Raw genomic sequence first — 15,975 nt, 5'->3', positions numbered from 1 at the left:
CTGCTAGAATCTTCCATTCAAGTTTTCTACTACTGTAAACTCAGGGTCAAAATTGCACTCTGGAACAGATGGAGCAGTGCTGCTAATGTGATTTGTACTTTGGGATTAAAAGAGATGTGGTGAGAACAGATCCAGCCTCTTTGGGCTTTATGGAATGAGTGGGGCGTCATCCAAAGGAACAGGCTGGTATCTTTGATTAAATTTGATGGTTACTGGTTTGTCTATTATAGATGATGAATGTCTGCTCAAGTGACACAGCTCTGTGAACTGAAAATGCTCTGCATACCTTGCACTTGGTTTGGTGTCTTTTGTAGCAGCAAGGGAAGGTTGTTCTACTGAAAAACACAGGATTAAATGTTAGGACATGCCTACTTGTAGCTGTTCCCTTCTGCCCTGGGTGCCTAAATACTTTTGGAAAGATAATGATTAAAAAAAGTTACTCAGTAGTTTTAGATGTTGGCTGGGGGGCCACAAAGAAACGTTTTGCACCTCCTTGTCCGTTCCAAGCTAATTTGAGATGATCTGCCTGTGTGACTTACCGGGAGCAAGATGTGTCTGCAGTGCATCTGCCTGGGACATGACACAAGGACCATGGAGTTCCATGTGCTGAGGCTTCTCCTGTCAATAAAATACTTCAGGATAAGGTGCTGAGACAGGTGTAGAATGAGGGAAAATATGAGACTGCTGGTGACAGCTAGATTTAAGGGGTGAGTTTTCAGCACAGCTTTTCTAGCAAAAAAGGTCCCAGTGAGCATCTTTCCCTGTGGAAAAGCCCAGGTCAGTTTAAAGCAGCTCTATTTCGTGCAAAACTGCAGGTGGTAAAGCAAAGCTGCTTTCAACTCAAGTTAGGGACAAGGAATGTGAACTAGCCCTGGCTTAGTTCTCCTATGGATCCATGAGGAATGCTAAAGAATGCTAAAGCCAACACTGTCCTGCAGCTCAAAGTGTGAGTTAACACTGTGCCTGCAGCCCTGTGGGAGGACAGCTTGGGGGTGTGGGAGTGCAGAGCGCACTGCTGACTCTCTGCTCCTTCTCCTGGTGATCCTGCTCCACCTTGGAGCTGTGATTCAGCACTCCTCTGCACTTCCCAGCTTCCCGCTCTAATCCCTGCCCAGGTACTCGAGCTGCCTCCAGGGAGCAGGGTGAGGGCAGTCCTGAGGGCAGGAGCATCAGCGGATGGGTCAATTCCTGGGATGTGCCTCAGGATCGCTGTGCTCAAAATGAAGGGTATGTTTGTGTAAATGCCTACCCTGATCTGCAGCGTTGGAGGATCTGCTTTAGTGGGTCTCTGAGTAATACCAAAGCACATCTGAAAGGAAAATTCACTTCTGCAAAACAGGCTTTTATTAAATGTGGCATCCTTGGACCACAAAGCAGCTCTCTCTGGCCAACAGGACATTCCAGGCTGAAGAAGAAGTTTAGGAACTCTTTTGTCGACGTATTCGTTGTCCTAATGAAGTGTTTTGTGGATCAGTGGCTTTACCAAGATCCCTCATTTCCTTCTTCAGGACATCTAGCAATGTCTGAGAATTGTCCAGTATCTGGGAAAGAAATAAAAATAGCTTATTTTTACATAAACTGTTTCTCTTATGAATTCCCTTCCAATTCAGCTGATCTGCCTTGCAGCAAGAGGGGCTGTCCAGTCTTTCAGCCTCTAATTCCTGGAGATTTGTTATTCTGTCTCAGTCTGGGAATATCTGTGGGAGAATTTCTCTGGTTTGTGTTCATATTCTGAATATGAAAGGCCTTAAGCAATTTATCTGCCTTGGAGCACAAGGCAGAGAACTTCCTGAAGCAGACTGGGGGGTTTTTGGTTGGTTTGGTGTTTTTTGGTTGGTTGGGTTTTTTTAAGGGAGATTTGGTATCTGGGCTTTTTAGACCAGTATTAAATTGTGCTCAGCTGACCCAGTTTCAACTCTTTTCCACTATTAAAGCTGCACATTTTGGGTTTCCTGCTTCAAGACTAATTCAAATCTACAGTGACCTTATGTCAGTCTAGATCTGTTATTAATTTTATCCTATTTTTAGCTCACAGTGTACATAATGTAACATCCCTACTTCCTATGCTCTAGGCTACAACATATTTAGGAGACCTTGCTGCCTGTCCACTTCACCAGTTAAAAATTTTAACACAGTGGACAATTGTAACCAAATGTGATGGTTATAATCCCAAAAATAATTTATGTTCCTGTGAGTTTGTGGAAATCACCAAATGATCAGAGAGGAGCTGAGGGAGTACCCCACAGGACCAGGTGGTGGAAGAAGGTGAAATCCTGTGGGGGCTGGCAGAAGGCAAGGAGTGACAAACCAGGAAAGGAACTCTGTTACTTTCTGTCTGTAGGACACCAGCATCTCCTCCTCACCACCTCTTTCTACCTCCTGTGAGTGTCAGTTCATTTCAATAAACAGGAATTCATCTGTAGGCTGGGGGTGTGACTTGGATCTCAGGTAAGGTTTCTTTTTAAAGGGGCTGTTTGTGTACCTTACAACATAGTTTTTAAGCTTTTAAATTTTTATGTGAGTTTCCCCTTTCACTTCAAACCATCAGGTCTTGAAGGAGGTCAAGGAAACATCTCCAGCCTCATCTGAAAAGTGATTGCCAGGGGAAAGCACCGACTTTGGGGGAGGAAAAGGAGCTGACACAGTAGTCGGTCACATTCAAAATGCAAATGGGACAATTTAGGCAGCAGCTAATAGGGGAAATAGTGTTTCTGACACAAACTCTGCCTGGTCACCAAGAGAAGGAAGATTGTCACTTATCTGAAAAGAGGCTGGGAGGATCCTTTTTTAGAGAAACAAAAGCTGTTGGTGTGTAATACAGAAGTGACTTCAGCTGTGGCCCTCTCTGTGGGGATCAAGCCCTGCCTGGCAGTAGCACACACAGGGAAGGGGAATGGGTAGAGCTGTCTCAGGAACCAAAATGACAGTGCCAGCCCTCGTGCTGTTTGCCTCCTTCCCACCCCAACAATTTGACTCTTTTAATGACATTCTTCCATTAAAAATGAAAGAAACTACACTAAATATTGGGCTGGAAGAGTGGCAGGCCAACAACTCCATCAGCACCATCATTCTCTGCCTGAATTAGTAGGATTGTGGGTCAGTGTCATGGCTCTGGTTTCCTCCTTTCCCCCACACCTTGGGTCTGAGATGGTAATTTTTAGGGGTCTGTTCCAAAAGCCATTTTTTATGTATTTGGACAATAAACTTTGCCCAAGCCCAAGCAGCACCAAAACAATCCCCAACCCAACCCTCTCATGATGGGGTCTGTGTGCCGGAGCTGCATCCCGGGCCTGGGAAGTTATTTTGGCTGCAGTGCTACGACCCAGGGAGGAGTGGTGGTTCATCGAGGTGCTCCCAACCGACCTTCGGGTAAATACAGACCGAGTTCACTCATATGTTCATACATACAGATACACACATATATATATATGTATATGCCAAACCTCCCCTGACACACCCTTAGGGAAAGGTTCTTCCCCCAGAGGGTGCTGGCACTGCCCAGGCTCCCCAGGGAATGGGCACGGCCCCGAGGCTGCCAGAGCTCCAGGAGCGTTGGGACAGCGCTGCCAGGGATGCCCAGGGTGGGGTTGGTGTGGGTCTGGGCAGGGACAGGAGCTGCACTGGATGATCCTCGTCCACCTCAGTGATCCTCATGATTCAGTGATCCCCTCGGGTCCTGTCCCTGGTCACAGACAGCAGAGATCGCTGCCGTCCCTCCTCCTCCTCCTCACGAGGAAGCTGCAGAGGGCGATGTCCCCTCTTCTCCTCCAGCCTCAAGAACACACTGAGCGCCCTCAGCGCTGCTCGCTGTCAGTACCTGCCCGGAGGCGATGTCCATCTCGGCGATGGTGCGGTCGATGTGGGCTCGGGTGGACCGGAGCCCCGCCAGGCTCTCGCTGGTGTCGGACAAGCGCCGGGAGAGCGTCGCGATCCGCGCCTGCAGCCGGCCCCGCTCCAGCTCCTCGGCCCGGATCCGCCCGCTCAGCTCGTCCCGCCGGACGCGCAGCTCCGACAGCCCTGCGGGGCGGCACCGTCACAGCGGGGCGGCACCGTCAGACGGCCCCGGCCCCGGCCCCGGCCCCGCTCGCCCCCCGGCCCCGCTCACCCTCCCGCAGCGCCGCGCGGTGCCCCCGCAGCGCGGCTCCGGTGCCGCTCATCTCGGCGGCCGGCGCCGCTCCGCCCCTTCCTGCGGCCCGAATGGAGCTCTCGGCCGCCTGGCACACGCTCAGCACGGCGCTGGTGCCGCCCGCCGCGCTGGGGCTGGTGAGCGGGGACCCTGCGGGGATCGCTGCGCTCCGCCGGGCCCGGGCAGGCCCGACCCGCCGCCCCCGGGATGCGCCGGCCTCAGCTCCTCCCCGGCCGGGCCTCTCCGGCTCTGGGTCCGCGGGGCGGGTGGGAGCTGCTGGGGCCGGGGGGAAACGGCCGGGGCTGAGGGAGGAACGGCCGGGGCCGGAGCTGAGGGAGGAACGGCCGGGGCCGGGGGGAAACGGCCGGAGCTGAGGGAGGAACGGCCGGGGCCGGGGCTGAGGGAGGAACGGCCGGGGCCCGGGGGAAACGGCCGGGGCTGAGGGAGGAACGGCCGGGGCCGGGGCTGAGGGAGGAACGGCCGGGGCCGGGGGAAACGGCCGGGGCTGCCGGGGCGGGGAGGAGGGGAAGGGGCTCCTGGGTGTGCGGGGATGGTGTCTGCTGGGGGCTGTCAGGGAAGGGCCGCGGGCCCAGCCGCCCTCTCTCCCTGTCACCCCAGCCAGGAGCGGGACCAAAGGGCCGCAGCTTGCCCGGCCGTGCTGTGGCTGTGCTCCCGTTCCGTCTGAGGGAGCTGGCGGCCAAGGAAGGGTTTTGGTCCAGAGCCCGGCATTTTGGGCAGCCAAGGGTGGCTCGCAGCATTTCCACCAGCACCTGTGTCGTGCAGCAGCCACCAGCAGGACAGCAATGATGTGTGCGGGTGTGAGCCCTGGGCATCCAGCGGTGTGCTGAGACCCCGGCAGATCGCCACGGAGGAGCAGCATCCCCCCAGTGCAGTTTGACAGCAGAGTCCCTATGTGCTCCATCAAACGCTTAGCTCATGTTCCCTCCGCTTTCCAGGCAGCCCCAAGGCCCAAAGCTGCAGGGCCGCTGCAGGATGCCGAGCTCCGGGCAGCCCTGGACGTGCTGCAGTGCTACGACTTGCACTCCATTGTGGAGGAGTGGTTCATCGAGGTGCTGCAGACTGACCTGCAGGTGAACATCGGCCCCGAGTTCTGGAACTGCATTGGCCAGTATGAGAGCACGGCCGAGGAGCCCCAGTGCGCCGCGCTGCTCCTGGACGCCTTCGGTCTGCTCAAGTGCCACCTGGAGCCCTACCTGAACAGCCTGGAGCTCCTGGAGCAGTGGACCAAGGCAGGCCTGCTCCTGGGCACAGGTGCTCAGACGCTGCAGGAGAAGGTCTACACCATGTTCAAAGCTATCCTCTTCTTCTCCACGACCAAATCCTTCCAGGAGATGATCCAGCAGTTCTACAGCCGCACGTTCAGGATATACATGCGGCAGTGGAAGAAAGGAGAAGATGGAATGAACGAGTGTGAGAGCAGCATGAGTGAGGCCGAGCAGGAGAGTGACCCAGAGGAGGGCGGAGGAGAGGGCCAGCTCTGTGCAGGCTGCAGCAGCAAGAGAGAGCAGTGCTGGTGCCCTGAAGCCATGGAGCAGTTCCAGCAGCTCAATGACATTCTGTAGGTATCTCACAGGGTGGTGGCTGTCACTTGGAGCAAGGGGTGTCTGGATGGGGAGCAGTAGCAGGTTTTATTGATCCCTGAGAGCAGGAGTAGCTGTGTGAGGTCAGGCTGTCTCATGGTGGTGGGTAGAGAACTCAACGTGGACTTTCTGCTTTCAGCTGGTGGTTGAACAAGAGCAGATCTTTAGACAGAAGGTTCCTCCCCCTGGGTATGAGAATATCCTCCTCTTGCTGTGAGGCCTCTGACCACAAAGAAGCACACCAGTGCAAGGTGTCCCTGCCCATGTCAGGGGTTTGGACTAGGTGATCTTTAAGATCTCTTCCACCCCAAACCATTCTCTGATTCTATGAAACTCTTCTAAATGAAAAAGCTTTCGATGGCTTTATATAATGTCTGTAAGGAAGGTAGGATAGCAGTAGTGCTATGTGTTACATACGTAGTGCATCTGTGCGTGCTGCCAGAGCATGTGGCCTGAGCTGGGCCTGCCTCTGTGGAATGTACAGGGAGGGTGGTGCCTTCAGGTATAAGATTTTCTTGATTTGCTGGTGCCTTTGCTCCTACACGCTCCTGACGGTGTCCCTGTGCCCGCAGCCGTCGGCTGAATTTGCTGGAGAGGGTGAGTGCTGACGCTGTCACCACCATCCTGCACAGGATGATCGAGGAGAGGATGGAGCAGCGCTGCCGCGGGGAGTACGAGCACTCCTTCCTCAACGAGTTCCAGGAGGTAAGGCAGGTGTGGGGGCAGTGAGAGTCCTCCCTGGGAGATCACAGAATCCACAGAATCACTGGGTTGGAAGAGACCTTAAAAATCATCGAGTCCAACCCATCCCCAACCCCTCACCTAAACCCCGGCACCCAGTGCCACATCCAGGCTTGTTTTAAACACACCCAGGGATGGTGACTGCACCACCTCCCCAGGCAGCCATTCCAGAGCTTTATCACCCTTTCTGTGAAAATCTTCTTTCTAATATCCAACCTAAATTTCCCTTGGTGCAGCTTGAGACTGTGTCCTCTGGTTCTGTCAGTGCTGCCTGGAAAAAGAGACCAACCCCACCTGGATACAACCACCTTTCAGGAAGTCATAGATAGTGATAAGGATGTGCAGCTGTTGTTGGTTTTTAGCAGCTCAGGCTAAAAGCACATTCCAACTTAAAACATCTGGTCCAGGGCTATGAATTCACCATGCCTGGCAGAAGAGGTGGCTAAAACTTCCCATTTTGGCCGATGCTGGAGGGGAAGGTTTGCTCTGACCTGTGCATGAAGGACTGTGACATTTCACCTCATGATGTCTGTAGTAATGGAGGAATTTTTGTGGTTCCAGTTTACAAACCACAAGATCAACAAGTGCCACCTGGCCTGCAGAGGGTCCTCCCTCTGTGTAGGTGAGCCCATCATTAGAATTTCTGTGGCTGTTTTCAGTCCTCTTTCATATTCTCTTGTAAAATTGGAAGCAAAGATAAGGGAGGATACTCTGGTATTGATCTCACCAGTGGCCACAGAGAGAATTAAAATCTTGCTTTGCAGCTGTCCTGTCCAGATGCTTTGCTGCTATTTCAGCTAAGTTTGTGTTGAGCTGTTTACCCACCATGACTTTAAAATAAAGTTCTTCTCCAGGTTATGGCTCCTCCAGGACACAATCCTGAGCTCAGGGCTCCTTGCTCATGATCTTGCATTTGCCTGTGCTGGAGAACCAGGCCTGCAGCCAGGTTCCCACGCAAGCCAGACATCCTGGATCCCTCACTCTTTGCCATGCCAACCGTTTTTGTTGCCTGCAAACATCAGGAATCCTTTTGTGTTTACTTCCTTTTGGTTGTTATGCAACACTTTCTTCACTGCACCTCGTGTGAAATGCTTTTGGATGACCTGGAGGTTGTTTAAGGATATTTTCAGGGCACCACAGAAAACACAACTGCATTCTGCTTGTCAGATGCTGCCCTTGCTTCCACCTCTTGTTTGGCCTTAGAATGTTGGAGCATGTCAGGATTAGGAAGGGAATTTTAAGGAAGGAATTTTAAGGGAAAAAAAAAAAAAGCACAGGCCTGGAAATCTAAAGGTTAAAATAGAGAAGTCTGAGAAACAGCTCACTGAAAAGTACAGGTGCTGAGGGCAAAGCCTCTTTGCCAGCACAGCAGCAGCTGCCTGGAGTGTCAGGTCACAATCAGGCTGTAACAGGAGCATTCAGGGAAGATAAACTCAAGGGGAAGAATGGGTTAGTTTGATAATAATTCCTTAAAATCATGTTGCTTTGCATCAGTTATAGCCCTGTCCTTTAGGGGAATTCTTTATCAGCTTCTCCACAGTTTTGCCCAGGTGTTTGTAGTGCTCAAGTTTGTGCTGGCAAAACTTGTGCATTTCTTCAGTGTTTCCTCATCGAGTAGCTAATTAAAAATAAACATCAGCGAACCAAACCTTGACTTAGTATTTTTGTTTCAGGCTGTCAGAATCTATAAAAAAATACTAATATCTAGTATTAGAGTGGTAATAGAATATCTTGTAGTATAATGGTACTCAAATACTGTACCAGGAAGTAGCATGCATTTGCTATTTGATGAGGGGAAAAAAGGCAGTTGTTGTAAACATCTGGATGTTGTAATTGGGTATGTTTGAAATTTTACAATTACACATTTCTCACTAAAGCTCAAATATAAAAGAATAACCTTCTTATGCTCTCTGTTCAGGTTTTTATTTTATAATTCAGTGACAAGGCTGGTATTTGGATTTCAAATGCCTGAGTTGTGTTGGGTATCTGTGACTTCTTGGGTTATCTTGTTTGCTTTTCACTGATTTCAGGAACCATAAAAATTTTGGGTCAAGGATGGTGTAATGGGCAATTTGCTCATTTTCTTATGAATGGGACAGTTCTGTGGGTATAGAATGGGGTAAAACTCTGCAAGAATGAAATAGGCTGCAAGTTTTGGAGTAAACCCTGTCCTTTTTGGAGCCCAGTGCCTGCACACAAGTCTGTGGTCACCCCTTATCTTCTCACACCCAGCTGCACAGTCCATATCCTGTATCTTTAGTTAAAGTTCCAATTCTTTCAGCTGGGCTTTCCCCAGCTTAACCCAGGCTGGGCCACATTTGAGGAGCAGCTGGGGGTGATGCTGTCCTGGTCCAGCTGCCCCTTTCTGCCGGCTGTGGTGGCTGCCTGGGGTGGGTTGGGATGTGGCTGTGCATCCAGCTCTGTGTTCACATCTGTTTCTCCCTCTTGTTGTGCAGTGGATAGAGAAGGTGATTGGGTGGCTCAGCAGGGTGTTCCTGCAGGATGGCCCCTTGGCACAGTCCTCCCTAGAAGCCAGCAGCACCCTGAAACGCTGGCGCTGCCACGTCCAGAGGTTCTTCTACCGCATCTACGCCAGCATGCGCATCGAGGAGCTCTTCAGCATCATCCGAGGTGCTTCACCCTTGGGCTGGGACTGAGTGGGTGACAGATCTCTCTGATGTGCCACACTGCCTCCCCCTGCCTCCCCTCAGAGCCTGGCACTGCTCCTGATCACTGCTTGGTTTGCAGATTTCCCAGAGTCAAAGCCTGCTGTGGAGGACCTCAAGTTCTGCCTGGAAAGGACTAACCAGAGGCAGCAGCTGCTCAGCTCCCTGAAAAGTGCTCTGGAAATGAGACTTCTGCACCCTGGTGGGTTTTACATCTTTTTCTGTGTCCTGACACATTGAGGAGCCTGGGCACGAGTGAGGATCTACTTGGAGCTGGTTTGGGTTCCTTTTTGCGGAGCGAGGGGCAGTCACCGTGCCCATCACACATTCTTTGTGTTCAAGTGGGCATGGCAGCAGCAGCTGATGGCATCTCAGCCCCCTTTGGCCTCATTTTTACACTATGGTCAGGAGCACAAAATTTATCTTTGGTCCAGGTGGGCAAAGGCTTCTTTGCACTGTTAGGGCTCAGCTCTGAGCCTCCGTTCGTGCTCAGAACTGGTTTCTCAGGCACATGGATCTGATCTGCCCCATTGCCTTGGGCAGTAGGGCAGCAAGCCCTCCTCCTCCCACACCACAGATAGAACGGAGGGTTTGGACCATCCAAACCCCTTCTATCCAAGCCATTTTTCTGTGCTGCAGGACTCTGACTCCCTCTGCTCCTCTCCTGTAGGAGTCAACACCTCTGACATCATCACTCTGTATATCTCGGCCATAAAGGCCCTGCGGGAGCTGGACCCTTCCATGGTTATCCTGGAGGTTGCCTGTGAGCCCATCAGGAAGTATCTGAGGTAGGAAGCGTGTGGGGCAGTCTGACACGTCCCCTTTCCCTCCCCTTCCCTCACTCACTCTTCCCCTTCCCCCTTGCTCCGTTTCCGTTGCCGCTGGCAGGACTCGGGAGGACACGGTGCGGCAGATCGTGGCTGGTCTCACGGGGGATGCTGAGGGCTCGGGTGACCTGGCTAACGAGCTCTCCAAAGCTGACCCAGTGACCCTGGAGAATGGCCAGGAGAGTGATGATGACATCTCGGAGCCAGGGGACTGGGTTCCTGACCCAGTTGATGCAGATCCAGGTGAGATGCCAAGCCCAGCAGTCCTGGCAGCCGGCTGGTTTCCCTGGTGGGCTGTAGCCCTGAGCAGCTCATTTGCTGGTCCTCTGGAGCTGGGATGGGGCAGGTCCCTGTTCATCTCACACTGTTGTCTGCTGGATTCCACCAGGAAAATCGAGCTCCAAGCGTCGCTCCTCAGACATCATCAGCCTCCTGGTGAGCATCTACGGCAGCAAGGACCTGTTCATCAACGAGTACCGCACGCTGCTGGCTGACCGGCTGCTGCACCAGTTCAACTACAGTGCTGAGCGGTGAGGACCCATGGCCAAAATCACCCAAGTTTTCTTTTACCTGCTGTCTGAAGGGTGCAGCCTTCAGACTCAGTCCTGTCAAAGGCTGTTTGTGGAGCCAGGAGTGCCTTTGGCTATTCCTTTGCAGCTTTGAGTTTGCCTCTAGAATTCCATGCTCAGTCTTGCCCTTGGCTTGTGCTGATAGAGCAGCTTGTAGGAATTTGGAGGCACTGACACGCTCTTACCTCCATCCCACATGTTGTGATGGCCCCCCAACTGGAAGGGATGGAAGATATGTGTTTCTGAAACACAGAAAGTTCCACCTGAACATGAGGAAGAACTCCTTTGCTGGGAGGTGCCTGAGTAGTGGAACAGGAGCCCAGAGAGGCTATGGGGTCCCTTCCCTGCAGATACTGCAAACCCATCTGGACACAACCCTGAGTGACTGTCCAGGGGACCCTGCTTGAGCAGGGAGGTGGGACTGGATGAGCTCCAGTGGTCCCTTCCAGCCTGAACCATTCTGGGATTCCGTCTTCAAAAAGCTGCTGACCTAGTGGAGGTGGCTGTTCCTCCCTTGGGTACCAGGAGCCATCCTGAGCAGACACTGTGCCTTGCTTCCTAGGAAGAGCACCTTGTGCCAGGGACTTCATTTCTTTCCCTCTGTGATGAGAGATGGAGGCCAAGCCAAGTTTGTCCATGCGAGGACCCCATCCCTGACCTGCTGTGTCTCTTTCCAGGGAAATCCGTAACGTGGAGCTGCTGAAGCTGAGGTTTGGTGAAGCTCAGATGCACTACTGTGAAGTCATGTTAAAAGTAACTCCTTTTATTTTTTAGTTCAAGTCCTAGGTGTTTGAGCCCATTGGGGAAGGGGAGGGACTTGAGGAGTGACCCAAAAAGGGTCTTTTAGGAAAGTGGAGGTTCCAGAATGCCAGTGAGGGGCTGATTTGTGACAGGCAGAAGTGCATTTAAATCATGTCTGTTTTTAAGCCCTGTGGGTTGGATTATCAGCTCTGGGGAGTGGTTACTCTGGTGCTGCTGTCTCTCCTGCCCTTCCTGCAGTATCCTGGCATTGAAGATGTCCAGCTCCTCTGGGGTTGGGACTCCAGAGTTTGATTCTTTTGGAGCACTCTAGGGAGAACACAGGTGTGGAGGGCCTTCAGTGAAAGCAATGTTGAGTTGTAACCCCTTCCTCTAACATCCCACAAATTTTTCTGAGTATGTAGCAGACTTCCAAGTAGACACACTTGATCATGTCCTTTCCAGTGTCCCCATCATCGTTTGGAGAGAACGCTGTTCACCTTGTTTAAGCCTCTCCTTCACTAATGGTTAGCACTAGCTTTGAAGGGAAGGAGCCACCTCAGCCTCCTGTGCCTGTTGCAGGACATGGCCGACTCGCGGCGCATTAACGCCAACATTCGGGATGAGGAAGAGAAGCTCCCTGAGGAGGAGAGGCCTCCCTTCAGCCTCGTGGCCATTATCCTGTCCAGTGAGTTCTGGCCACCACTCAAAGAGGAGAAGCTGGAGCTTCCAGAGCAGGTCAAGGAAGCCATGGAAGCATATTCCAAGAAGTATGAGAAATTAAAGGTGAGGCCACCTTAACCCTCCTTATGAAAGCTTTATGCAGTCCCCTTTAGCTGCTGGTTGGCCCATGCTGTTACAGTGGGGTTTGCAGTAACCCAGCACTTAGTGGTTCCTGCTGGGAGATCTGCTGTGAGCAGCTGCTTCCCCCTTTTCCCAGGCCATGAGGACCCTGAACTGGAAGTACCACCTGGGGCTGGTGAGCCTGGACGTGGAGCTGGCTGATCGCACGCTCTCCCTGTCTGTGTCTCCTGTGCACGCTGCCATCATCCTGCACTTCCAGACCAAGAGTGAGTGCTGTGGAACCCCTGTCTCTGCTTCCATGGGTGGGAAAGCCACATTCCTTGGGCAGCTGGAGGCTCTGAGAGCTCTGGCAGGGGGACCAAGACGTGGTGCATGGGTTTGGATCTCCCCCAGGGTCTCTAGCACCCAGCAGGGCCACAGCTCTGCACCCCTCTGCTTGTTCCTGGCAGTGCCTCCCTGCCTTACCCAGCTTCCCACCAAATCCTGGCAGGCTTGGGTGTGGGAAGTGTCCTGTTCTCCATCTCCTCTCTGATCTCCATGGTCTCTGCAGGCACCTGGACGCTGACAGAGCTGAGTGAAGTGCTCAAGGTGCCTGTGACTTCACTGAAGAGGAAGATGACGCTGTGGCTGCAGCAGGGAGTCCTGCGGGAAGAGCCCGAGGGCACCTTCACCGTCATTGAGGAGGAGCAGAAGGACCAGGTGGAGAAGGTTGTTCTGATTGACAGTGACGAGGAGGGGGACTCGGCCATGGCCTCACAGGCTGACCAGAAGGAGGAGGAGCTGCAGGTACCTGTCCCTGTGGTGATGCAAACATCCTGTATTTTGGGTTTGGGGAATGTGATCAAGATGATGGATTCAATTTGCACTGTGGATTCACATTTTCCACTGCAAGTGGCTGAGTCCAGCACAAACATTTGGGTTTTGAAGTGGGTATCTCTTGGTTAATCTCTTGGTGCTGGATCACAGCCTTCCCTCCAGACAAGTGCCCAGTTGCTGAGTCAGGGAACTATTTGGAAATCTCAAATTGGTTTATTTCAGTTTAAAAAAAGAAAAAAGTTCGAGACATGATTTCATATTTGAAAATAGTCATAACTTGTTTGGATACACCCGAGCAACACTTTTTGGCACTTCTGACTGGCCAAAAGACTTACCCAGCACTAACAGCTGGATCTCTGCCTTCTCTCTGTTGTGGTTCCTGGACATTTCCAGTGCCTTTCCTGCCTGTGACTCACTTTGTGCCTGTGTGTTGTGCAACACAGCATTGTCATACTGGTGTTCCTCCACAGAGGGTCATGCGTGTGCTGCACGTCAGTTCCCACTGTCTAGCTCTGTGTCCCAGCACTTTGCTGCTGTTCTTGGATATGTCCTGTTTAGAGACCCCATGCTCATGGCTGAGAGCAGAACTTACTGCCAACTGCATCCCTGCCTTGTTTTTGGGGTATTTGCTTTATGCTGTAATGTCAGTCACTCACTGGGGTCTGTGTCCCTCTGCAGCTGTTCTGGACGTATATCCAGGCCATGCTGACCAACCTGGAGAGCCTGTCCCTGGAGAGGATTCACAGCATGCTCAAGATGTTTGTGATGACCGGCCCCGTGGTTACCGAGATCGATATCCAGGAGCTGCAGGGATTCCTCCAGAAGAAGGTCCGGGACCAGCAGCTCATCTACTCAGGGGGGGTCTATCGCCTGCCCAAGAACTGCAACTGATCCTGGCAGTGTCCCTGCCCCCCTGGGCACTCCTGCCTGTGCCTCAGCTCTGCTCCAAAGTGCCACCAGCTCTCAGTGTCCTGCTGGGGGGGTTCTCTGCCCTGAGGGTTTACCCCTGTCCCCAAGTGGGTGTCCTTTTCCACATGGAGGCAGCTCAGCAGCAGCCCGGACACCCCACAGTGTCTGGGTCTGCTCCCCACATTCCTTCCTCCCCTATGTGAACGCCTGGGCCCACCTCCCTGGTTAATAAATAACAGTAGGCTCCTTTTTCCAATGGTGCCAACTCTTCTTTCCTCTTGGCACCTCCCCATGCTGGAAGGGCAGGCAGGAAACTCCCCAGTCTGCCAGGCACCATCCCCCTTTCCTTGGGTCTCCATGTGCAGCCCCAGGAGGTTTTGGGAGGGGGCTCTTGGCTCCAGTTGCTGTCTGGGGCTCTGTGTGTGGCTAAAGCAGTGTCTTGCAGCTGGATGTGATGAGTGAGACCCTGCCCAAAAACAAGGCTTGGTGCTGTCTCTGACAGGGAGGGAACAACTCCAGGGTGCCCTTGTTTGGGACTCTTAAATTGTGTGAAATAATTTTATTGTGGGATGAAGAATGCTTTAGATGGATGAGATGCAGCAGTTCTTCAGGGCAAGCTGGTTAGTTCTGGAGGAGATCCAGTGGATTATCCAGGCCCTGGTGGGATTGCTTTGCCCTGGCACAGGTCTGTGTCCCAGCACCATGGGGCTGCCCTTGGGGTCAGTGTCCTGGGGAGCTTCAGAGTTGTAGGCAGCACACGAGGAAATGGGATGGGATAATCCCAGAGCTCCTGGTTAACACTGTGCCCCCCACCCAGCTATGGAGCTGTTTCAGGATTGCATCACATCTCCCCTCCAGGGTGTTCAGGCTCCCTCAGTCCTGCTTTCCACATGGGTTTTGCTCATCAGGAGGAATATGCTGGGAAAATCTGGCTTTTACTAAAAATATGTTTTCTGTGAAGCACCCAATGAGTTCCCACAGCTGAAGGAATCTTTCTCCTCTGCTGAATCTTCAGTCCCAGCCTGTGAGTGCTGTCGCAGCTGGAATTGAGACTTAACAGAGCCACAGGTAAGAGACAGGAGCATCTGTGAGTGTGGCCTTCCATCCAGGTGTGTGAGAGACATGTGGAAAATAGAAATCACCCCGTTTAATACTCAACCTTGTTTTTCAGTGCCTAAAGCCCACGAGTTCCTGTGGCATCCCTCCTGCAGCTGCAGGCAGCAGGGTGCAGCAGTTCTGTCCCCCTTGGGCACGTTGGTGTTTTCCTCTGTGGGTAAAGCACAATTTCTTGATCCCCCTGGGCCACTGTGCTCCAGGCTGGCAGGGATGTGGCACTGGGAACCTGGTGCATCCTGTTGTGAAGGTTCCTTGTGCTGAAGAGGATCTGGTGATAACTGAATAAACCCTAGTGTGTGATTAGTTCAGGATAAGCCAAAAAAACCCAAAGGGCAGCAAATCCATGATGGCATCAGCAGGGAAAGGATGGACATCCATGCCTGAGTGCCCTAGGAACTTTTCATTCTCTCTCCTCTCACCTCTCTCCATTTTTTTCTTTTTTCTTTATTATATTTTATGTTTTCATGAAAGAGCACTGAGCACATGGAAGGATGTGTAAGGGCTGGCAGTGAGGGTCAGTGGGGTCAGTGCCTGCCAGTCCAGGGTGTGCCAGCCCCATCCCACAGAGTGTCCCATGGAGTGTCTGGGTGTGCTCTGGCTGTGACGGGGCAGGGAAAAGGCTCCTTTTGATGTGGGGAGATCAAAGCAGCTGCCAGTTTGGAGCAGAGCTGGCAGCAGGCCTGTCCCCACTCACCACAGAGCCAGAGCCACTGCTGGACATGGCCCAGGGTGACTCAGGGCCTTGGGTGCATCTGCTGTGCTCATGGATGCAAAAATATTGATTTACTGACGTGTTGTGCAGGTGGATTTATTCCTCACCCCCAGTGCAGGGGCTGTGGGGCACTGAGTGTGTCCTGTACCCCATCCCAGCAGCATCCCCAGGCTCTGGGATGAGATGAGGGGCACTCCCAGCCCTTCCCAAAGCCATGGCTGTACCCTGGAAGGTCGGGGGATGAGCATCATTCCCATCATGACTTTTCCCAGCTCCCTCACGCTGCCCCAAGGGCTGGACCCATGGCTGTGATGAATTTGTCCATCCTGAGCCAGAGAATGAGCAATGGC

The 15,975-nt window shown here is 52.7% G+C and overlaps 1 protein-coding gene and 1 long non-coding RNA gene across 2 annotated transcripts in view; one reads left to right on the top strand and one right to left on the bottom strand.

Annotated features, from left to right (window-relative positions):
* Nucleotides 1–3,817: 3,817 nt before the first annotated feature.
* ANAPC2 (anaphase promoting complex subunit 2) lies at nucleotides 3,818–14,053 on the top strand. Its single transcript, XM_068211565.1, is given in 15 exon segments — nucleotides 3,818–4,082; nucleotides 4,085–4,166; nucleotides 4,169–4,263; nucleotides 5,083–5,705; nucleotides 6,300–6,432; nucleotides 8,925–9,099; nucleotides 9,217–9,336; nucleotides 9,805–9,922; nucleotides 10,023–10,204; nucleotides 10,350–10,491; nucleotides 11,208–11,283; nucleotides 11,851–12,054; nucleotides 12,209–12,338; nucleotides 12,623–12,858; nucleotides 13,567–14,053. Coding segments are annotated over 15 exon segments (2,781 nt in total). The 5' UTR covers nucleotides 3,818–3,830; the 3' UTR covers nucleotides 13,780–14,053.
* LOC137486353 (uncharacterized) overlaps nucleotides 12,293–15,975 on the bottom strand; it is a 417,767-nt gene continuing 414,084 nt past the window's right edge. The window contains exons 2-3 of the long non-coding RNA XR_011005698.1: nucleotides 12,538–12,616; nucleotides 12,293–12,418 (exon numbers count right to left, since the gene is read on the bottom strand). This is a non-coding gene — a long non-coding RNA (uncharacterized lncRNA). The remainder of the gene's footprint in view (nucleotides 12,419–12,537; nucleotides 12,617–15,975) is intronic.

The sequence above is a fragment of the Anomalospiza imberbis genome, chromosome 21 (genome assembly GCF_031753505.1).
Source record: "Anomalospiza imberbis isolate Cuckoo-Finch-1a 21T00152 chromosome 21, ASM3175350v1, whole genome shotgun sequence".
NCBI lineage: Eukaryota > Metazoa > Chordata > Aves > Passeriformes > Viduidae > Anomalospiza > Anomalospiza imberbis.
This window is presented reverse-complemented; position numbering and strand designations above follow the sequence as displayed.